Source organism: Enoplosus armatus, chromosome 12 (assembly GCF_043641665.1).
Source record: "Enoplosus armatus isolate fEnoArm2 chromosome 12, fEnoArm2.hap1, whole genome shotgun sequence".
Classification (NCBI taxonomy): domain Eukaryota; kingdom Metazoa; phylum Chordata; class Actinopteri; order Centrarchiformes; family Enoplosidae; genus Enoplosus; species Enoplosus armatus.
Window position 1 is genome coordinate 9,757,557 of NC_092191.1, and position 24,432 is coordinate 9,781,988.

At 39.1% G+C, this 24,432-nt stretch overlaps 1 protein-coding gene across 1 annotated transcript in view; it reads right to left on the minus strand.

Annotated features, from left to right (window-relative positions):
• Positions 1–5,875: 5,875 nt before the first annotated feature.
• sorcs3b (sortilin related VPS10 domain containing receptor 3b) overlaps positions 5,876–24,432 on the minus strand; it is a 38,331-nt gene continuing 19,774 nt past the window's right edge. Inside the window, exons 6-27 of the mRNA XM_070916590.1 lie at positions 24,258–24,322; positions 23,471–23,589; positions 21,632–21,721; positions 21,232–21,411; positions 20,236–20,382; positions 19,233–19,335; positions 18,744–18,820; positions 18,548–18,639; positions 17,623–17,730; positions 17,230–17,347; positions 16,916–17,049; positions 16,219–16,332; positions 15,449–15,620; positions 13,758–13,944; positions 13,322–13,455; positions 12,849–12,972; positions 12,424–12,536; positions 11,947–12,081; positions 11,206–11,305; positions 10,219–10,324; positions 9,939–10,099; positions 5,876–5,940 (exon numbers count right to left, since the gene is read on the minus strand). Of these exons, the coding sequence (XP_070772691.1) occupies positions 5,876–5,940; positions 9,939–10,099; positions 10,219–10,324; positions 11,206–11,305; positions 11,947–12,081; positions 12,424–12,536; positions 12,849–12,972; positions 13,322–13,455; positions 13,758–13,944; positions 15,449–15,620; positions 16,219–16,332; positions 16,916–17,049; positions 17,230–17,347; positions 17,623–17,730; positions 18,548–18,639; positions 18,744–18,820; positions 19,233–19,335; positions 20,236–20,382; positions 21,232–21,411; positions 21,632–21,721; positions 23,471–23,589; positions 24,258–24,322 (2,644 nt within the window). The remainder of the gene's footprint in view (positions 5,941–9,938; positions 10,100–10,218; positions 10,325–11,205; positions 11,306–11,946; positions 12,082–12,423; positions 12,537–12,848; positions 12,973–13,321; positions 13,456–13,757; positions 13,945–15,448; positions 15,621–16,218; positions 16,333–16,915; positions 17,050–17,229; positions 17,348–17,622; positions 17,731–18,547; positions 18,640–18,743; positions 18,821–19,232; positions 19,336–20,235; positions 20,383–21,231; positions 21,412–21,631; positions 21,722–23,470; positions 23,590–24,257; positions 24,323–24,432) is intronic.

A 24,432-nucleotide genomic window follows, 5' to 3' on the forward strand; every position in this document is an offset into this window, starting at 1 on the left:
TGTTGAGAGTCTATGACCGACTCGAAAGCAATACATCTTCTTTGGCAGTTACTTCCAGCAAGCTATGAAACCACGGTCACAATGAATGGTCTCGAGTGTTTTGCTACCCATGCATGGATGGACCAGTTCACACTGTGCTGCCTAATCCCTCTGAGGAGACTGTACAGATTTATACTTGCGTCTTGAAAAAGGGACACTTTTTGACTGAAAATACTTGTATTTTTGCAAGGACATTGATCTTTTTATGTAAATAATGTACATCCATAATGGAAGAAGTAAAAGCTATTTGTCTCGGCTGGTTACAGCTGCGCCTGCTCAAATATGAAAATATCAAACAGCGGGACAGAAGTGATGTATAATAATATCTCAAAATATGCTCCTATTTCTGTTCTTTGGGCTTGTGTTTGTGAAGTTTACTTTGTTTAACTATGTGGAAATAGCTTATCTGAGTAAGACAGTGAGAGAAGCAGATTCATTAAGCTCTGTACAATCAGTAAATCTTATCACCAGATTCTCATCAAATGAAAGCTTGCAATATCCAGGAGATGAGGGAGGGCTCCTTGTCCCAGATCTGTGTATTCCATCAAGCCCGCCGCTCAAAATGTTATACATGTCATAACAAAAATAAGAACAGAAAATGAAAGTGGATATATTAGATAGGTATATGCAGTAGATGAGAAACTGAGCAAACCCTGTTGTTTAGGAGACTCAAATAAGTCAGTTTAGTGACACTGGAATCAATGTTAAAACTGCTTTAAGACAGGTTTTACACAAATCTTCTCTCCAATCTGAATAATGCATATGGATTATTATTGCAGCAGCAATTTTGTACGTGATTCTTTCTCAAACAATGCGATGACTTTTAAACTTGTGCTTCATATTTATTTGTTGCCCGGAGCATCTCTTGTACATTCTGGTTTCCACAAAAAGAACTACATGTAAATTATCTGAATAATTTCTGTGTTAAGAAAGAAGCTACAATACAGCTGCGAACACTTGCTGTAATGCAGTAAAAAAGTGCTACAGTGCCACATGTGTATTTTAATGAATGACTTACTTAGTTTGATTTATTAGCTATTTGTTTGTCTTCTGGATTTACCACCATACAGTTAAAAAGACTCCTTGACACAGTTACAACAGATTTCTCATGTTTTTGTTTTTGTTTTTGTTTTCTTTGAACTGATCTCACTGTGAAGGTTGTGGTGCCTTCTCGCAGGAAGTATGACAACACTGAAACAACACCGGGTTTGAATGGGAACATGGTCTCTTCTTAGGTTGTGTTCAAAGACCTTTTGTTTATTATGGACTGTTTATCTACCGCGATGATACCAGCATCTCCACATGGCATTTCCTCAGTTTACAGTAACGCAGAGGAGCCTGCAGTCTGTTCTAGGTTCGCCCCCAAGGACTCAGCGGACAAAAGGCTGTGGATTTGTTCATCTCCTTCGCTGCGAGGGACACAGAGATAGAGAAGACGTATCTCCTGTCAACAAGGCTCAGCCTACGCACAGAGCTTTGGTCAGCTGCTGTCTCTTTGGGATAAGTACTGAAGTTCTTCTTCATCAAACTTTTCTTTTTAAGTGTTGTCAGCATCATATGTCAGTAAGACAAATTGACTAGAGGCTTTCTCCATACTTCTTCCCTCCAATCCTGCGATTGAGCCTGAAGCATAAATAAACTTGTGCTCGTCACCAGGCGAACGCCGTCTCTCCACACGGACCATCGGAGGAAGTTTATTTTGTGCTTGTTACTTATTTAACAGAGATTTTGTTCAAAGTCCCGATTATCAACCTGTGAATACGATTGTGAAAAATATTTGCATGATGTTTTTTTTTTCCCTCTTTCAAGATACTTAAAATACGTCTTAATTAGGAAAAAATGAAATGTTAGAAATGTGAACTGCAGTATTTTCCGTTTCTCAGAGGCTTGACGACTCGTTAATTACAAGTGACGTGATTATTCAGTGGGTTGTTTCTGTGTCTTTCATTTGATCTTGCAGGAGTGACCACGGTTGTGGAATAAAACAGGAACACAACATTAATGCAGCGTATTAAACTCGTTTCTAAAAGCACAAACAGCTTATTTGTGCCGTCTTCGATCTGTTAAAATCCATGAAGTTGACTGCAGCTTTTAGTTGTGTTTGACCTTTGATTTAATCAATCGACAGACTCCCTGAAGGGCAAAACTGTGACTCTGCCTCAACTTACTGTGAGTCTGTCAAAAATTGGTAGTTTTGATCGACAGGCCCTCTCACTTTGTTGAAATCTGTTGCTTTTTCTGCTTTGTCTCTAACAAGTGTTGCTTAGCATGCTTAAAGTTTCAGTGCAGCCATTTGCATGATACAATGGGGCCGAGCGGGAGGACAATGAAAAGCACCAAATAGCCTGGAGTGATTCTAATGGGCTGGTTCCTTGGCTATCCCACTGTGCAACAAATTAATTATCCCCTCTCCAGGAAATCAACACACACACACACACAATCAAGGAATATTTTCCCAGTCTGGGTAGCACCTTGAATGAAAAATGTCCCACAACAATAACCCACAGCAATATTGTGTTAGCCACAGTGTGAAATTGATGAGCATGTTTCCTTTCATTGAGTGCTACATTACAGTGTCTGGCTGCAGCGAATCATCCATTAGTGATTGTCACCGTTCAATTTGATTGTGCACCGCCGAACATCCCAGGGCAGTTAGAGAAAGGCCTTGGTGTTAATTCAGACTGAGAGCAGAAGCGAGAATAAGACTCTCGGGGCGTTGATGGCTGCTGGAGTGATGGAGATTGGTGTGTGTGATATGAAGCTGTTGAAGTGGCAAACAAAATGCAAAACAGGAGGAACAAGGGCCTTGTTGCTGCAGCTTTGTGTGTGAAGAGTTATTTCAGCCAATCAAGCACACAGCTCTGTCCTCCAACCTTGTTGTTTCTTTAATTCTAATGTGCAAGCCTTTTTGTTTTCTCGATCTGAGGACGGAGAAGGAGCAATAATAGCACCAGTAGTTCTTTTTTACAAAATCATCTGTTTCTCATCATTCGTCTACAGCCTCAGTAATTGTTCCCATTAAATAGAAACCATTTGTAACGGGTGATAGAGTGATAGGGGGAAAGTGAAGCTCAGTCATAGTGTCAGATGGGAATCTTCACATGGGTGTTATCACACTTCTGCCCATTAAAGCCGACTTCAGAGCCTCTGTAGGATCATAAAGTGGTGGGCTGAGGCGGATACACTGGTGTTTCAGATAAAACTGTGTCGATGTGGCGAAACTGAAAAGCTCCATGAACTCATTTGTTTTCAGGTTTATATCACGACAACATATTTCTCATTCATTAAAAAGTCTGTCATGGCATCCTTTCATTAGGGAAAAAAAAAAAAAGTGTAAACCATATTATAATCTTCCATTTTCCATATACAAGATAACATACTGTACTGTAGGTGCATGCATGATAGAAAAAACATAATTCCATATAAAAATACATTTATTTAGAACAATTTTAAAATGGCCATTTGTTCACAGTAAGAAATATGATTCAAAACAAGACGGTTTTTATAGCATCGACAAAAATGAACAATATTATAGATCATGCACAACTTTTGGTAATTGCACAACTAGACTATCAGACGAGGTGTTTGATAACTTGTTTAATGTGCCAAGTAAACTTTAAAACCAACCATGATATATATATATACATACAGTGCTCGCTCACCCTAATATAATCTTAAGTCTTTTATCACAGATAATTAGGGCATGCTACTGTAAAAAAATAAAATAAATAAGAGGACAAACAGCTTGTTGTAAAGGTACTAAAGGTCATGGAAACATATTACTGCCTGTTCAGTGGGTTGACTACAATAAAGTAGGATGAAGCTACTGTATAGATTTACATTCCATCTTATTCTATGTACAAGTTTTCAGTATTTCCACTTCTAAGGCCAGCCTTTCATGCCCATATATCACATTTTTGTTGTGTATCATCATCTGAGAAACAGTCATTGAAAGCACCATGTTATCTTACAGAGCAACTACATATTTCTTTCTCATGAGCATTCACAACAGTCAGATTATGACATTTATTACTGTATATTTACAACTCAAAGACCTCTAGTTATAGGGCGGTAAATGTTAATGTTTATCCTATGACAGTGGTTTATTTAACATAACAAAATGGAAACTAAAGTATCTATTAATTATGTTTCTGTCTCGTCTCTTCTGGCAGAGCACAATGTGTTTTCTGCCTCAAACAGACAACTCTTTGTTGTTGGGGTTGTATCATCCATTCAGGATGTAAAGATATATATAAATAACAAAAAAATATATATAAATAACAAAAAACAAAATAAAAAGGCTACACTTGACAAATTTTATAGCCTGCTGGTTCAATTTATGAGCAAACATTGCTAAGAGGGAAACATTATCAGCGGGCACTGTAAGATTTCAAAAACAATTTTATTACATTGAATTAGTTTATCATTTTAAGCTCTTTGTTATATTATTATTATTATATTCCTTAAGTGCCTAACTATCCTTGTTGTAAGTCATGATAGTTCTCTGTCATTCAGTGCTGAACTTTCTTGAACATACACTTATACAGTAAAACCTATACACTCTGTCTCTTGTACTGACTCATGAGCAGTGGTGGAATGTAACTAAGTACATTTACTAAGTACTGTACTACAAAATCAATGTACTAGTACTTTACTTGAGTATTTCCATTTAACAACTTTATACTTCTACTCCACTACAATTCAGTTAAATATTGCACTTTTTACTCCACTACGTTTGTCTGACAGCTTTAGTCACTAACTTTTCTAACCCTTCTAGACCCGTGAAGATCATGTATCTCCAAATTTGGTGATTTGGAATTTGAAATTTTCAGATATACTGAAGGACTACGTGTTCCTTTATGGGTTAAAAAAAGATCTCCTACTTCTTAAGCTAAAAAAAACTATTTAAAACAGGGCTGTTTTTCTGAGCTCATGAAAAGTTGACTTTTTGGAGATGCGTGGTTCTAACTGGACTGCAACGCTGCAAACATTTGATGGTCTTATTGAATATGATGCATTGCTGTAGATTATACTACCCAACAGTATATAAAGTAGTTAAAATTAGCACAACCTTAAACATCTACAGCAGTAAAATACAACATACACATTAATGCAGCAGTAATATTAATCCAGAAACATCATATATAAAAGTAAAACACTTTTCAGGGTACATTTAGCGGATAATACTTACATACTTTTACTTAAGAAAGGTTTTGAACGCAGGACTTTAACTTGTAGTGGAGTATTTTCTCAGTATGGTATTAGCACTTTTACATAAGTAAAGGAGTACTTTTTCCACCACTGCCCATGAGTTAATGGTACTTTTCTCATTCACATTATATCAAGATATTTCTCAAATGGTCTTTAATAGCTTTTGAGGTATTTTATTTCAGCAACTCAGTCTGTTTTTCCTCTCCTGACATTATCCAAATTAAGAACGATGATACGTCACAGGCAGCAAAGCGTTCGTCAAAGTTACACAACGGCAGATGAATATTCATAAAATACTCATATCAGCAACACATCCATAACGGCGATGTAGAGCTGGGAAACTGCGATTCTAATTGGACATTTTGTGCTGGGTACCGTAGTTATCAGCCAATTTCAGCAATTCACCGCCCTCAAACTAGAGGTCCTAGAGTCTGGCTCGGTGGACTGATCTTCATCAAGTGTTGTAAAGTAGATACTTACTCTATCCATGTGAGTTAAAAACATGACTTTGAACGATAGCTGCTATCAGCGTGATATGAATAAAAAAACAATGCCAACAAAGCAAACAATTTCAGCACAACTGTAACACAACAATCTGTACTTACTCAGTGACAGAGCGCATGTCTTAGACATTTGTACAGTTTGGAAATTCCCTTGTAACAATTCTCTCCATATTTCTTCCAATTCTTCCTGGAAACATGCAAGCAAATAATAAAATACACTAAATACAGGCACGGTCGACTGCTTTGACATCACATGCACATCACAATTTGCTTGTAACTCAAAAGTTCAATCTTTCGCTGATCTTTTTACTTGAAGATCAAATGGTTTGTATGAGCTTTTACACTTAATTATAAAGTCATCATCCGTGCATTTTGGTTGAAAATCCCCCTGTTGTCTCAAAGGAACATGGCCTCTCCAAGCTGAGCTAGCGATGGAGGCCTGATAAGATAACATCTCTGTGACAAGTGGGGTCGTTCAAATTGTGCAGACACTGGCTTATTCAAAGGTGGCACTTTCATCTCTCAACTGTGGCAGTAGTTTAAGTTCAGTGATTTGTACAAAGCTGCATGAAGCTAATTTCATGTTCGCCCATATAACTAATAACCTGGCAGTAGATTCATCAAAGTAAAGATCTGGCAGTCAGTTCAGATTTGCTAAAAAAAAATATGATTCATCAGATTTAAATTGCTTTTACATGGAGGATATTTTAAGACTAAAATCTATGTAGTCTGTAGCAAAATCACAATTTGGAAGGTAAAAGGAAAGATAAAGTTTAAAATTAAGGTCTGAAAGGTTAAATCTAAGATTTAAATGTCTCATGAGCCTCACCATAAGTGACTATATCACACTATGTCGGCCAGGAGAGGCTGAATTGAAAGAGCTGAGTGTCCGGGGGGGAAGAGACCTGGAGCTAAAAATAACATTTTGGACTTATAAAATAAAATCCTTCACTTTTAGTAAAAACTATTTATCAAACTTATTACAACCTAAAAATGCTCTTACATTTAGGAAATATGGTAAAAAGTAGATCTTAGATGTTTGCAGTACAGCAACAGAGGTGAGCACACACCTTATGAGAAATGTTTTGTTTTGCAGTGATTGTACAAAATAATTTCTCTGATGTACCTCGTCTACCAGCAACAGACTTTCTTTTCCTGTTCCACTTTGGGTTTTTTTTGTTTTGATTTCAGCCAATTTCTTATTATTTCATCCGAATATATATATCTAGAAATTAAAAATATATTGGATTGTTGTTAATTTCACATGTGAGCAGCGGAAACAAGTTGTGAACTCAATCTTAACAAATCATCACCATTTAAGTTGAGATGGCGAACTAACAAACTGTTGCTTGTTTACAACATCATCTCCGTAACTGCAAGCCTTGCCTCTGGCCACCAGATTAATGTAAGTCCAATATTGTCTCTCGCTTAGCTCTGTTTGGTCACCACTGACTCCTGGGGGAAATATGTCTTTAGCAGTTAAATCCTTCACTATGTTCACCAGCGACTCGCTAACTGTGTCTGTCTGCTGTTTAGTGCTGAGCAGGTAGTGAACAGTGAGTTTTTAAAGGTTGCTCAAAGGCTGAAAACGATGTTATGAGAGCTGTGAGAGTGAACCAAAACAGTAGTTTCAGGTAAGACAGGTAAACAATGAGCTGAAACTCAGTATGAAGCTCCATAAAGCCGAGGGGAGCTGCAGATTCAGGTGATTAACCTCTGCAGGTTCATCACTACGAGCGACCCCTTTGTTATATTGTTTTCACATTGTTATCTGATACATTGTCAAATGTCGATTATAGCCGCTTTAAGCATTTCACACAAACAAAAATGTAAATTACAGATGTTTTGAATTACATCACTGAGTGAAAGGTAAGGTAGAAATAAACAGTGGAGCAGATATAGAGTAAATCCTTGTCTCTGGTCGGCTGTTAATACATGTGATTACTTGAGAATTGCTCTTAAAGGTTACACTCTTACACTTAACTGTGAGTAGGAGTAAGTCACTTTATACAAGAATTACATTTAAGAACGCTATAGAGGTTTGATAAATACAGGCCCTGCCCTCTATATACTTCATACCAACCTTCAATCAATAAAGCAAGGGGCTGATTCGAGTCTATCAGAGAACTGACTGTAGTTAACAACACATGATTTCATAGTATTCACATTGCGTCTCTCACATTTGGAAATACTAGCTTGATCGCCTCGACCTCCTGCCTTGTGCGATGTATCATATGGGAGAATCCTGAATGTGTTTTACAGCTTAATAAATTCTTACTTCAGCTGAACTGCAAATTTATTACGAGCTGATGTGAGCTGTCGTGTTCATCATTCAGAACCAATTTGTATTAACATAAATCAAATTAAGATCCTTAACTAAACTTGCATTCAGATTTTCATTTTAATCTGTCAAATCTTGTTTAAAATGTTCAAATCTTTATTTCAACCTTTATGAATTTTGACTGTAATTTTACTTCACAGCTCTTGCTGTGCTGTGGCAACCATCAATGTCTAGCAGATTCTTTAAAGCCATTTGGACCCAAATGAGAACACATAAAAATCACTGAACACAGACATTAATTAAATTAAAACTGGTTAATGTTTCTCCTCTGGTAGGGAGCATGTTTCACACTGGCTGGATTAAGACCTACCTTACAAGCAATAGAAAATTATTTACTTCATAAAATACATGTCAGAGGATGTTTTGCTTGTACAAGGTATATTTGAAATACAATTAAATGTACATGTCAGAGTATTCACAATGTAATAGTGAGAAATAACTCTGTAGATAAATCAATGAGGGCAATATTAAGATGGACAGTGACCTGCACTAGCAGATGATAGATCTTATTATAAACCAAATTGAAGCTGGATACAACAGACTCAGCTGTTTGGGACCAGTTGTATACGAGCCAAAATCAGACTGCATGAGAAACAAACCAAGCTTCAGAGTGTTAATGAAATCTTTAACCCGCAGGTTATAAATTCATTTAATCAAGCCGCAAATCAAAGGTTGCATGCTGCTCTGCCCTTTCTGTAAATAAACACTTTTGAGAGTAACCAAAAAGGAGTTAATTTGTTTCAGATCAGCGAGGACTTGGAAAGGTAGAAACAGCTGAGAAATGGAGAATAGCAGAAAGTGCTGAGTGACCAGAAAAAGGGCCTGCAGCCCACATGTCTGTGTCAGGAGCACTGCAATGCTACTTTTGTCAAATAATCCACACTGTCTGCAGGGAACTGAATAGTTCTCATCTAAAAGACATCACAGTGGATGTCAGCCATAGCAATCAAAAAGTTAACTTGTCATCGTGATATCCGGTTCTCTGCTGCAGTTGCGCTTGTGGTGTGCAATTTGCAAAAATATGACACAGTGAATTGATGAAGACTCACCGGCACCTCAGATGTGCGCTGCGCTTCAATGTGCAGCAGCCTCGCTCACAACAGAGGCTTCATTTAAATAAGACTGAAACCATGTCATTGTGTTTTGTGTCTTCACCAAATACAGTTAAAATTTATTCAAAACAGATCCTCAGTGACGTATTTTTAGGGCAATAAAATGTTAATCAGTATCAGTCTGTCGCAGTGACAGTCATCCCTTAGATCCTGTATTAGTGTGTCTGAGAAGAACACAGACGTTAATATTCTGTATTTAATTTAGTCGTTGCATAAAAAGTGCCATATATTGAAGTTTTACTCAACATCCTGAAATACATCCACTTAAAATCAGTGGTGGACATTTTATAGTAATTTACGCTTTTACTCCACTACATTTCAGAAGGAAATATATGACTTGTTACTCCACTACATTTATTTGGTGCCTGTAGTTACTGGTTACTAGTTAAAAACCTATAATGAGCATATAAAATACAATGCATTGACATACAGTAAAAGAAACCACTCAACAGTACAGACATGAGTAAAATTAGCTCTACATTAAAATGGGTACAACATTAAAATGTTTTTCACATAATAATAATCTAATAGTATACTATATTATAATGTAATAACAACAGAGCCCATTGTCTACTTTTACTTTCATACTTAAAGCACACTTTCTTCATAATACCTACGTACTTTTACTTGAGATTGCAGGAGTTTTGCTTGTAATAGAGGATTTTTATATCGTTCTTTACGACACATAATCATTGTTAATGGCGGTAAATAGTAACTGTGTAACCAGCGTACCTCTGCTCCTGGCCTCCAGCTCCTTTTCCATGAGTTCTTTCGGAGACGGAAACTCACTGAGCTTGACCTTGGACATGTTGTCGTTCTGACCGACCGTACTGATCACTTCCGGCTCCTTCTCATGGCTGTCCTCAGTCTGAACATGGATCCAAGGGATTTTCCTAACGACAAGCAGATAGCAGAGCACCTGTGTAAGGTTTTCACCAACAACAAAAGATAAATAGTTTCTGATTCACAGGTGAATTCAATACAATTTACCTTCTCATCTAAGTGAACGCACCTTTTGAACTTGTAGATGAAGAATGCCGCTAAACCAACAAACACCACAGTGAGCAGCATCAGCATGGCCGACCCACTGTGGATGGAGTTTGAATCCACAAGTGGCGCTGAAAGACAAACACATCAAACACGTTTTGACCAAGACAAATGGGTTAAACCCTTTCTTTTTGTTCCTACACCATGTCTTATTTCAAGGAGATTACCTTCATTACCCCATGTCATGTAACAACCGCAGGTACAGTTTGAAGAGCTGCTCTCTGCATGTTATCCCCTCAGGGTATTAAAAGGAACCTTTAGGAGGTCTACTGCCTCTCCCTCATGCAGGTAGCTTATGCATAGTCATGGCTTTTTAAATGCTGAGATGCAATATTCAAAGTATTTCCCCTCACCGCCCATCTTTCTCTCCTTCAGAAAGAAGCCTATGAAGTCTATGACCTTTCTGGATCATTTTAAAGGCAACCCAGACCTTTGTATGCAGACACAAATGAAGACAGATCCGTTGGTGGATGAAAAGGGTAAAGGCACGAGGGGTTGATCGACACGTTTTTGCGATATGCTAATGACCCGGTGACCCTGCCGATTTCCTCAGTGCATACCAAATGCCTTCTTTGTCAATCATGTCATTGATCAGCTGTTTTCAAAGAGAGCTACTGTCTCACGGCCTCAGGTGCAAAACTCATGCACTGTGAAAGATATTTAAATCCTGTGATATATCGTATCATATAAATCTCCCTCAGGGAATACTGTTGTCTTTGTCTGGTTTTATGTTTTTTAGTATCTGGGTAGAACTCACGTGGCTTATCTTTTGCACATCAGTAAGCAGAACAAATGCAGTGTGGATGTATACACATACTGTACTAAACCAGCATGAATTAAGACTAAAATCTATTTGAATGCTTTGTTTTTATGTACAGAATGTTTTTAAATGTAACATTTACATTGTTCCAAGTGTGCAGAAATAATAGGCTAAGGTTACAAACACACTTACCCAAAGTTTGCTGAGTCATGTACACAATAATTCGAATATCGGCTTTCAGCTCAAACTGGATCAGGCCTTGGTTCAGTGCAGTGACAAAAATATCTGATATCTGTTTCAGGTATTCAATAAAAACACAAAAAACAAATTATGGATTATGCTAAAATAAATGGAAATAAATCTCTCAAAGGTTAAATATCATAATGCCCTAATTATATCATCAACTGGCAATTTATAACTGACACTTTCTTAAAGGAATAGTTCAACAAATATGTTTCTTTCAAGAGTTAGAAGAGAAGATTGACACCACGCTGTGCATCAAGTTTGAGCCGGTGGACGATTAGCTTAGCTTAGCATAGCATGATGACTGAAAGCACGGGGACACAGTTAGCCTGGCTCTCTCCATCATTCAAAATTTGACTAATTAACAATTTACAGCATTTAACCCAACTTATAATTTTATATTTCCATTGCGTATGGAAATAAAGAAATGTTAAACTATTCCTTTAAGCGTTGGTTTGTTGGCTCCTTTACAAAGCAGCTAGTATGAGAAAGAGCATAAAAACCAGAGCCAAAATCAATTAATCTAATTATTTACTGGTGGACATGATTTGGCAACAGCCTTCATTTTTTCATACCTAATAACATCATTTCATTTTGTGTGTCACATCAGTAGAAGTGAAACACATGTTCTTGGTTAAAGTGCATACGATGTCTCTCCCAATATTGTTTTTTAGATATCTTGGCTCTTACCGTCTCCAGAGCTTCCTCACTCCTTCTCTTGTGCTCACTTGATGTATGCTCATCAGGTAGGATAAAGAGCTCTGCTGTAGTTGGAAGTCCAGGGTATAAAGACACCAGCAGCTGGTCTTCAGGAACTCCAGACACCTGCAGGGACAGAACAACACCACAGGCAGGATTAACTCCACTGTGGAGGTTAAAGTTTGGACTGTTACTTCTGAACTTTGGACAATAAGGTCAAAACCATCAAACCAACACAATCCCATGGCAAACATTTTGACATCAGCTTCAATTCAAATTCACTCTCTGCGACGGTGTATGGTTACTGTCATCAAAGGCAAACTAAAAAAAGACCACATTTCTCACATGGACCATAAAACATCATGCAGCTGTATCAATACTGCACACAGGTATAAAATAGTAATGACCCTGAAAACCACTGGTGGCTGTCTCCAGGAAAGATCTCAGAGCAATAGGGACTTGATGTACCTGTGACAGAGCTGTCCGCACCACGCGCCCTATGTCCTCCCTCCACTCACCGATGTCAGGGTTGTGCTCATCAAGAGCTGGCGAGAACGACAAAAGCAGCGACCTGAAGAACTCTGGAAAAAAAAGCAAAGTGACGTCTGTTGGAATATGAATGCTACCTCTGGTTTTGTTTTTGATTAATCGGATGTGCAGTTTTGTCTTTTTTCATTTGGCAACACACGCCTTGAAGTTAATTGCTCCTCAAGATTTTATGTTCGCCCACCGTGACATTTTATTCATTAGATAAGTCCACATTGACGTCAATGTGGCGCCGCTTGCAGAGTGGACCGAGAGGCATCGTACGTTCCCCGAGATAGGGGGTTGCATATTCATGTATCGTGCATTGCACCAATTAAAGTGCTTTGAAGACTGTCTACCCCACTCACCTTTAATAGTTATAACTTTTGAATCCTGCATTATGGTGCTTCCAGAAGCAACCTGGACTGTGACCTTGTTTTTCCCCTCTCTCTGAAATGTGTATGAGATGCTTCCCTCCAAGGTTATAATGGGCTGGAATTCAAAAGGAAAAACAGAGAATTTCACAGGAAAACCTGCATCCTCTCAGCTGAACATAGATTACTCCGTACATGCAGCCCTTGACATGCCGTATAATGAGGGGGTGCTGCAGCGAACCAATCAACATGATAAATAAATATGACCAGCCATCCTAGCTGGATCACAGGGCAGTCACATGCAGTCTCATTTTACGTGATTTGTGTGAAAGCTCAGTTGATTTACACTTTGTAAACTACAACACCAGGACTTCAAGAGAAGAGTGGGAGAATGGAAAAGACTGCAGTAAACAGGACAAATAATGTGTGTGGAAACAATAGTGGGAGTGGGAGGAGAAGCTTCTCACCTCCGAGCTGTTGTCAAACCACCAGAAGAAGGTCAATGTTCTGGTGTGACTCGGCCAAACCACCGCAGTCAGATTAGCCTCCTTCCCCCTGATGGCTACGATAGGAGCGGAGAGATATACACGCTCCACCGGACCTGAGGCAGCAACACATCCATACATGCATGCACATATGTGTGCATACAAATAAATGCATACACACACACACAAAACACACACATATTCAGCAAACACAGAGTATTATTGTGATCACAGATAATGTATATTTAGCTCCAGGTATGTATGTTCCCATTTTCTGAGGCTAAAATGCTTTAACGTGATCCAACCATGACTGAAATGAAATTCAGCAGAGTGGGAACGTGACTATCCATGAAAGGGAAGAGGTTCATGCTATATGCACAGCCGCAGGAATGAGTAATGATGTTTCTTATTCACATACTGGTGATGTGTAAAAACAGTGTGCTGCTGTCAGATCCGTGGCTGTTTTCAGCAGAAGCTGTCACTCTGTAAATCCCAGTCGTTCTGTAGATGTGCTTGATGCCATCATCAGTCCTGCTCAGGTTAGAGTATGTGATCTTGATGCCGTCCCCGAAGTCTAGCTGGATGCTGGTCCTCTGCGAGTCTCCCTGTGGACAGACGGTAAGACATGGCCTCTGTCACCACGGCTTAGGTCAGGACGCTTCAATTAGACCACATACAAGGGAAGTAAGCACAGTCCACTACTAAAGTGCTTGGGCTGAGATGTCCAATAAGATGTGTCACAAACACTTTGTAGATGAATATGAATGGAAGGAGACAGAAATTCAACTGAGAGAAGAAGAAGAAAAGTAAAAATAGAGCAAAAGAAATCACGAAAGTAAGAAGGATCCGTTTTTAATCTGGTGCTATCTTGCCAACTGATAAAATCATCCAAAACAAACAAATATATCCTCATTATTAAAGTGTTTTTTTTACCCAAATTACAAAAAAAAAAACAACAACATATTTTCTCACTAACTGCTCGTGGCATCTGGCCATGCAGACGGCTTTGGTTTTATTTACGCACACTTTGAGATCTGTTCTGAGATTTCTGCAGCCACAGTAATGTAATAGGTCAACAGGGCTTAATTTGTGGTGCCCACAAAATAAAAAAAAAAACACATTTAAAGAATCAATATAGACAGAGACAGTGTCCCACAGAACACGCTGTCAATAGCTTTTACAGAGATATTTTTTTTAGTAGAAATTCATTTCAACTAAAACTGCTCACAGTGAGATCTGAGGATTATCAAGAGTAGTGGCACTGTTACCACAAAGTAAAGTAATGATACTGACAAACAAACAAAAGTCCATTCACCGAAATCTCAGAGATAATTCAAAACCTGGGAAAATAAAAACAAAACTTTCTTGCATGGCTACTCTAGGAGAAACTCTACGGAAAATATGTTTTTAGCCATGCTTGTGCCGAGGCTCGAGGGATGGCAAAGTGGGTCTGTCGCTCTGTCATCAGGTCACTCGGTTCACCACTTTGGTCCAGGCTGAAGATCTCAACAAATATTACATGGATTGCCATGAAATTTAGTGCACACAGTCATGATTCCCAGAAGATGACTCCTAATTACTTTGGTGAACCCCTGACTGTTTCTCTTGTGCCAACATGAGGTTGGCATTTTTGGTTTAGTGTGAAATATCCGACAAATATTAGATGGATTGCCATGAAATTTGGTACTGACAGCCAATGTCTGCAGGGGAGGAATCCTAATGACTTTGTTGATCCCCATATATTAAGGCATATGAAATTGTGCAAACTGATACTTCTGTTTTTGATTACAAATGTCTACATGCAATTTTGTACACACATTCATGTCTCCCTAATAATTTTGGCCTTCTGACTTTTAATCCAGCGCCATCTACAGGTCAAACCAATGACATTCATCTGCCTCAGCTGGACTTTGTGTATAGTGCTAATTAGCACATGTAAGCATGCTAACACGCTATACTAGGATGGTGAGTGTGGCATTATCCCTGCTAAATACCAGCATATAAACAGTCTCACAGAGCCTACAGCCATGCCAGTCTTGTTGTAATTAAGAGTTACTAATACTACAGCTACTGCTAACACTACATTTACTTTTTGGTGATATGACTCACATCTTCCAGGTAAACCATGAAGGTAACGTTGCTTCCAACAGAGGCACTGAGCTCTCCTTGACTGATGGACAGCCGGAGGCCTCGGGGTGGGCTGGGACGACACGCCTGCCTCTTGGGCGAGTACACGTTCTTCCCTCCCTCCTTACAGTTATTGGACAAAACCTTCCGATACCTTTGAAGCATGAAGTAAAAAAGTGTTGTGTCATAATCCCTTATTACATACTAATAGAATATATCATGAACTATATACTAATTTTCATAGCATACAACTTTGCATAAATCTATGCACTTCAGTGTTTTGTACAGAATATGAAGACTTCAAAACGTCAATGGACATCAATCATAGTGCTACTTTGGAATGCTTTCGATTAAACGAAAGCAAAATGCAGTTTCACCACCATCCAGGATTTATTTTAATTTTTTCCAGTTCTGAGCAGCACCTCAATTTCATCTCTGCAATTCATTGTGGGAGTGTCCATCAGCAGCTAACAGATTTAGTATGCATACCGGCCTCTTTAAGTATACTTAATGCTGTCACTTCTTGAGTGTGAACATGCTTCATTCTCAAAGCCTGCTTAGCATTATTATATATTACGGAATTGGGACATAGTCTAGGTTACTTTTTTCAGCTCTACTCAGAGTCCTTCTTTCTGAACTTTTGAGGAAGTGAAGTGAAGCATTATTTTCTGTTTGTGTTCGAGACAACATGACAAACAAGCTGGAATGGAATAATATTGTTTTGTGATGGAGTGAACATCGGGGCCACTTACCCTGTGCTGTTAAGGAAGCTTTGGCTGGTGCTGCAGCTTTTAGCTGCACCATTTGGATTAAACCAAAAAGCAGGGGAGCACTTCCCGTCTGCCTGGCGTTCCCACCCATAATCACTGCCAAAAAAAAAAAGAAAACACGACACTTCATAAAATGATAAACACTGGTACTCAAATAATCTAGCTTCTACTTTTGTAGTGGGGCAATTGCTTCGCAGTCTAAGCTTCGTGGCATATTTTAAGACCATAACCAGAGACATGATTGTCAGACAAGCAGGATCAAACAGAATATCAGACGGATGGATAAAAGATATTCAAAATTCATTTAGCGATTCATTATTAATTGAATTCTAATAAGTCACTCGACATTATGCAAATGACAGTAGCACGATGAAAACTTCCTAACTCCCATCTACAATTTCAAAACTATAATTAGATTCGATGAATACAGTCATATTGATTATCCAGTAAATATGCAATGTACAATGGATATTAAGGCATATGAAGTTGTGCAAACTGATACTTCTGTTTTTGATTACAAATGTCTACAAGCAGCCGTAATTAAGTGCAATTGAATTAGATGGGGGGGGGGGGGGGGGGGGGGGTAAACATATAATGAAAGAAATTAAGGATCACTGAGGATAAAAGTCTGAGTTACAGTGTAGTCCCAGTTGGGAAAGCTGAGACAAGAAGTCATTACCATTCAAAATCATAGGCTGTGCAGAGACATGGCTCTGAGGAATAGATCCTTGAATAGTCCTGGGCAAGCATGCACCGGTTGCCTGGCCTGCGCTTCATATAGATTTGCTTCTCGCCCATCACACACAGCTCTCCCTATCAAACAAAGAAAAAGATGATCCAGTTTTTCACAAGATTGAAAGAAAAAGAGAGACGTAAAGAAAGAAAGATTTTTGTTCATGCATTAAGTGAGTGTATCGTGTTTACAGTGACACTGGACAAACATACATCTCTTCAAGTTGACAATAAATCAATAATGTTTAATATTCCTGTTACCTTGTTGTGCAGGTGCCATGTCTGATAATCTCCATCCATGCATCTCCTGCTAAAGAGGCCCTTGTAGTCGATCTTGATCAGCTGCCACTCTGACCGATGACTGAAGTGTCCAAAGAAACTGGAAGATGATTCACCAAAATCAAATTTACAGACGAGACTATCTTGAGATACACATATATAGCTTTCTGATATGATAGTGGGACAACAGCTCCTGCACATGTGAAGTCTGTCATTTGTGCTGACAGACGAGATAACATTCCCTTTGATGAAATGTTTTAGTCATCAGGGAAAATCAGGTAGACTTTTCTTTGTTTACATCCACAGGAGAGCTAATTCTTCAAGCCTGATATTTGTTTTATTCCTGCTGGACTGTACTTGTGCGTCTCTGCTTACGTGATAATGTGATTGTCAGATTCTGGCTCCATTAAAACTCCATCCACATACAGAGGTGCCAAGGAGAAACTGTGGCGGTCCCATTTCTTTCCTTCGTCTAGACTGATCCTGCATAAAAAAACAAACGACACCTATCAATGCATCATCTGTCTGTCTGTCTGTCTGTCTGTCCGTCCATATTTATCTGCCTGTAGTGGCTAAATATATTGTTTTCACTTTGCATAGAACATTAAACATCAAACATAGACAGGTTAAGCAATAAAGAACAAGGCACAAAGAAATATGATAAAAGATTTCAGGTCATTTAGCTTTTGCCACAGTTGAAAAATGGAGCACCTTGGATTCTCTTCACTGTGAAAAATTATCTCGACACCGAGCTGAACAATAGAACAAATGTTCCTCGGCGCAGGTAAATTTTTGAAGGAGACAAAACAACAGAAAAGAGAGATATGTCTCAGGTTGTAGCATTAGAAATAGATTTGGGGGGTTTCAAATCACCTTTCCCAGAGCTTAATCACTTTTGACAGGGCTGCAGTGAGCAGGGACATCAAAGTAGATACTGTTACAAAGCTACCACAACACAGGACTTGTGAGGGCATTCTCAGGCTCATATTTCCGCCCTGCTCTACTTTTCATTTACATAAAAGCACTCAAACCATCATATCCAGCCACAAGTACAAAGCTTTAACAGACTCTCTGCTGTTGGAAATGAGTCTGACAGTGTTCTGAAGCTGCGCTGCCGATACAATAATCACACAAACTTGGCCCATCAGCATTTCAAGTCATTAAATGTAATCATATGCTGCATCAAACCCAGATATTTTTGAAATGAAATTATACCCAGACAATTTCCCACTACAACTCCTACAGTTCTTACCTACAGCAATTATGACATCAGGTCATGTGGAGCAGTAGCTACACCTACCATAAGTGACGAATAGGCGTCGCTGCATGCAAGACTGCCAGCATAGCCCCTCCGTTGTCAAGGAACCAAACGTTGTGCTCTTCATCGAAAATCTACATTGGAAAAAAAAAAGCACATTCATGACAGCACACTGTCAATATGAATACATAATCTGTTTAAGGTAAACGCATGCAGAGTAGACGCAGGCGGGTCTCACCTGTCTCCAGCTATTTCCTGCATCAGATGTTATAAACATCCCAAGGTTGGTGGAGGACAGCTCTGTTCCGATATTCCCTGAGTACAAAAACATGAATAATTTCACCCAGTGTGTATTTACATAGCAAAGACTCCATAAAACACCTATATGCACAATCACCTGATAAAATCGTTAGAGTTATTTTGTGAATCTGTGCATGTCCTCATTTTCCACTGGAGGACACGTTTATGACTTACTGCAACCTAATCATCTCCCCCAAAGTGTGAGATTTAGGAGTTGAAGTTTCAGTATCTGATTTCAATGACAGAAAGAGGGCACTGTGTGATTAGTTTTGTGTGTTTTTGTGGTTGCACTGCTACAATGCAATTTATCTGAGAAAGTAGGGATACCTCAAGTGATGAAAAATTAGCAAAGTCTCACCACTTCTGTCAGGTCTAATCTGATCTGTTTAAGCCATAAATCAAATGTACGTCCTTCAGGTATCTCTACCTGTAGCCACGATGATTCCTGGTACAGACTTCTTGCTGGTGATGGGCCCGGACGTGTAGGGATTCTCCGACATCTCCAGATGAAGATGCAGCGAACAAAATGGCTGTCAACAAAAACGGATTCCGATACAGCACAGGTTGAGACAATATGTATCAGGCAGATCTTAACAGAAGCAATTATAATTAGCTTTGCCTTCAAACTATTCTTCCCATCGAGAGAAAAGTGCTAACATTTCCAGAGACCATTTATAAAACAAAGATGCTTTGTTCCTCTCATCTCCTCTGCTAGAAAAAAAAAGGCAGAAAATGGCTGAGAGGACACAGAGGGCATTTGAATTGTTTCATTCTAAAGCAAACAAGGCATGTAATTAAAATTTCCCAAGATGCACTGATAAAACTGGCAAAATTGATTCAAATCATTTTCACTCATCTCTCAGACTAAAGCACACTGAAAAACATCAATAAGGCTTTTCAAACAGCTGAGGTTGGACGGAGGTCAAAAAGCAGACAAGCGCATAATGGTCATCTGTAGACTGTGAAATACTCTAACCTGCTATTAACTGGACAATATACATTATTTCAGACTGTCTCAAAAGAACATACTGACTGGATTAGGTGAATATCATACCAGCTGAATAACAACATGGCCACATAATGTAATTCAGTGTAATCTAACATTCATTAGTACAGTTTGACTACAGGTAGTAAATTGAAATCACAGAGGTTAATGGAAAGTCTGGACCCCTGAAACTAAACGCGATGACACCATGTGCCTCACACTGATAATAGGAATATTCCAAGCATCTCCACGGCCATTTAGGAGGCTAAAAAGCCGAGCTGAAGCTGAAGCTGGCGCCCAGCCCTGTGCAAATATGGCTGTGAATCAAAGAACATCCAAGGCGCAGCTGATGAGGTTGAAACATTTGATGAATGATATATGTCATAAGCTTCATTTCACATGAATAAGAGCGTTCATTCACTCCTGCCCAAAGGCTCAAGCTCACCAGGATGCAGTGAAGGTTATTTCCCGCCACATCAGTGGCAGGAGCTGGCAGCAGGGCCCATGTTTGTCCCTTGTTGTATGTGATAAAAGTCTTGACGTGACTGTCCAGAAGTTTGTTGGCGAGATACATGCCATTTATCCCCTCAACCTATGCAGGAAAACAGCAGAAATGCATTTATTGTCTTTGGTACATTCCAGATGTAACAATCATATTCAAGATGCTTCAGAGCTAAAAGGATTACTTGATTAGTTTATCAGCGAATCAATAAAAAATCAATTCATCGTTTGAGCAGTGGCGGAAGAAGTATTTAGACCCTTTAAGTAGAATAAATAGTATAAATCACACTGTAAAAATACTCGGTTACAAGTAAAAGTCAAAATGGTATCAAAAGTAAAAGTACTAATTACACAGAAAGGCCCTTGTCAGTGTAATTATTGTTAGTTCACTATCACTGATGCATTGACATGTAAGCAGTACTTTAATGTTGAAGCTGTTGAGATGGGCCAATTTTAACTGCTTTATATGTGGTTGGGTAGTTTAATCTGTAACAATGCAACATATCTTAAAGACTTGTCATCATCAATCTTAATCTGAAAAGTAACTATAACTGTCAAATAAATGTATAAAGTACAATATTTACCTAAAATGGAGATGCTCAAGTAAAGTACCTCAAAATGAAACTTAAGTGCAGTACTTAAGTTAGTACTTAGTTACATTCCACTGCTGCATTTGAGTCACTTTTCAAGCAAAAATGCCAAACAGTTGCTGGTACCAGCTTCTGAAATGTGAGGATTCTTCTGCTTTTCATTTTAAAATGAATATCTTTGGGTTTTAGACTGTTGGTCAGACAAAATTAGCAATTTGAATATGTCACCTCAGGCTTGGAAACATGCAACACCATTTTTGACAACTACTACTACTCCTATGTGAAATAACTGGAAGGGGAATTAGCGGTGCAGTGACAGCAGCAGCCCATGAACAAGAATAAGTATGCACCTTATAAAAGTCAACCAGCAGGTTACCGGCGGGTCCTCTGCTGGTTCTCAGATCCTCTAATGAAAGGGTAAAGTAGACCCCGGGAGAGTCTGAGATATACAGGCTGTAAGTGTTGTTCTGATTCCACTCCTGGACTGCAGCAAATACCTGCTTCTCATCTGTACTGATAATGTGCATGTCCTGTAGGAAGGTGTGGGAGAGAGAGAAAGAAAGGGTGAGAAGGCGCAAGACTTAAAAGAGAGGCCATGTACTGCTGAGGAGCCTTTAATTAAAGCGACATTTCGTCACAAAATAACACAGTTGTACAACTTCAAAATGGAACAAAAGTGACTAAAAAAAAAAAAAGAACAATCATGTTTCTTTATGATAATACATGTTTTATTAGTCATTTGGTTCTTACCTTTGGTAGACAATATTTAGGTAATTTCATCCGCTTGAACGACTCTCTCATGTAGGAGACAAAGTAGCTGGCTCGTCCGGACTTGGTTACCTTTGCAATGAAGTCAAAGAGGCTTTGTCACTCTTTAAATAGACCACACATACATATTTTAGTGTCACTTCACCTCACGCCTTGTTTTTCTCTATTTTAGATCAGTGACTCTTTAGTTTGCAATTCCATTTTGATTGATGCCATGAATGAGTGTTTCCTACATAGAGAGGGCTATGTAGACTGTCCAGAAAATGAGAAAAGAAAATGGGATGGGAGGTTTTTATAAAGACATATGTGAGAGAACTTGCCAACTTCCCAAATGTGACTCTGTTGTGAGGACATGAAGCTGTACGTCTCCTGCAGGAGGTATATTAATTCACAAAGCACGACTGACTTGATAAAACGCTTGCAGTTTTACTCTGCTTTCCGCAGTGTCGAAAGCAGACTAAAAATTACAAGCACAACAGAAATTATCATTATCTCAATTAGTCTAAAGCTAAGAGGCACTGAAACTTGTGTTGGCTTTATCTACAGTGTGTCTTGAAGATCTTAATGCACTACCACTTTCCTATCCACTTACAGGCAGAGCAACACTACTTGATTGCTTATTTTCTAATCAACTAGAAGGATGGTGTTTGTCCCCCAACACACTACATTAGGGCTCTAATGGAATAATCTATCGAAAATCAATGAGCAGCATTTTCCCAGGCCACATTTTTGAGGATGTTGCACTTGGCTGTTCCTTCTCTCCCAAGAGACTTTGGAGGTGTTGAAGACTGCTTATTTCGATGTAGCCCAATCGATAACCTCATTACTCTTTGTCAAGTTAAATCCAACTGCCCCGAGCGATGAAAGTCACAAGAAAGTCATCTGTGCAACCACAGCTCGGTGCGCACACACCGTCTGTGTCCAGTTATTTTCACCACCATCTTCCTCGTGTCTGCCTCCGCCTTGACGGTCAATCTCATCTCAGCTAAATGCAATTCGGCCACTTTATTGAATCACCATTTCTGAATCTTGCTGTGATGTATTTTTTTTTCCTCATACATTTTCAGTCTTACATCCCAGCCATTCCAATCGAGTCTGTGGATTAAGTGTGTTGAAAGTGAAACTGGGTCACCGCTAAAGTATTGCTGCTGCGGCATCATCATATCAAAAGATTAAATCTGTGGATAAATAAATTAGAAACGAACAGCAAACATTTAGGGGCGTTTATTCAAAATGAAAGAGTGTAGAATGATTCACTACAAACACTAAGCCCTAGAAAACTGCTATTATTTTGATGTTTATTTTCCTGAAACTTAGCTAGAGTCTAATAAGGATGACCAAATGCATCAAGGCTGACCAGCAGAGAGAAAATTACTCAGCTGTGGATGGAAATCAATGACAGTGGAGGGCATTTGAAAATTAAATTTCTAATAATGACCCTGACTGTCGCTGTCTAATTGGAGTCAAAGTCAGAGTGAATGGTAATAAGGACACCAACCTGTCTATTCACAGTTCCTTTGCCGTGTGCTCTCAGCTAGCAAACACATTTTTCAGGCATGGAGTATGTCTGTGCGGAAACTCAAACACTGAGCGTGCCTTGACATGAACGAGACAGAACGTAATCAAAACACACATTGGGCCAGTGGGGAACAGGTGTGTTGGGGAAAGCCATTATGTGGGTTTTGATGGAAAAGCATGAATTGGATGCACTAGAGACCAAAATAAAAACAGCAAAAAACCCCCCCAAGAAAATCAAAGTTCACAGAGACAGAAGTGTGAAAAGATGAAGACAACTGGTTTAGTTTAATCAGGGAAAGTAACCTGTGTGAAAACATATTCATCCTGCACAACCAGTGAGTTGGTGTCTACATGTCCGGGAAAGAGGTACTGTCTGTTGCCGTCTGTGCATCGCTGGGCTCTGCACTTAACGTACTGTGCGCCTGGAAAGAGGCGAAAGGAAATCAATCAGAAGTAAATTACAACCGTTTACCTTCAAACAGCACTCTGCATGCACTGGAGCTGCTATACAGTGTGCATATGCTAAATATAACAATTAAATAAGTTCACTTTTGAAACAACTTTAAGCTTGGGTAGCAGTATAAATAATGGATAAAATATTCAACCACAATTACTACAGTAGAAAGTCGGTCCTTTTGCAATCCAAATTAGCTGAGATTCGAGACTAATGGAGTAGAAGCTCTTGCAGTGTGTCACACTACAGAACAAAGTGCAGGATGTTATTGTGTGAGACAAGAAGAGTTTGTATGCTAATTCAGACACAGATTTTCTCACCACAGGACGAATATGAGTATCTTTTCCAATGCAGGAAAACCCTGTAATTGGTTTGACAGAATATACCATGCTGTTTAGAAGGGGGGAGCTGAGGACTGTCTACGAGACACAGGGGATAGATTAAGAGGAAGAAACATCCATCAACCCGCTAAAACTCTCCGTTTTTGTCAGGAGACACCTATTCTGCTTTACTTGACTTCAGGGACCAATCTGAACAGCAGAACGGGTCTCATCTTCCCCGTGACCTCGCTCTAAATGAGAGGCAAGGGGTCCTGTGGGTCTGTGCTACTGCAGCGGACTGGAGTTCAGCACTCACGGCCTTTTGCGATGCGCGTCTCGATGTGGACCACATCTGATTCTCTGTCCAGCCCCATTACCGCCCTTAAACAGAGAGCGGGAAGAGGGAGGAGCAGACAGCAGGTGGAAGAAGACAGGGGAGAAAAAGAAAATAAGAATTAGATACAAGAGGGGGACACCAGATTGAGCATCAC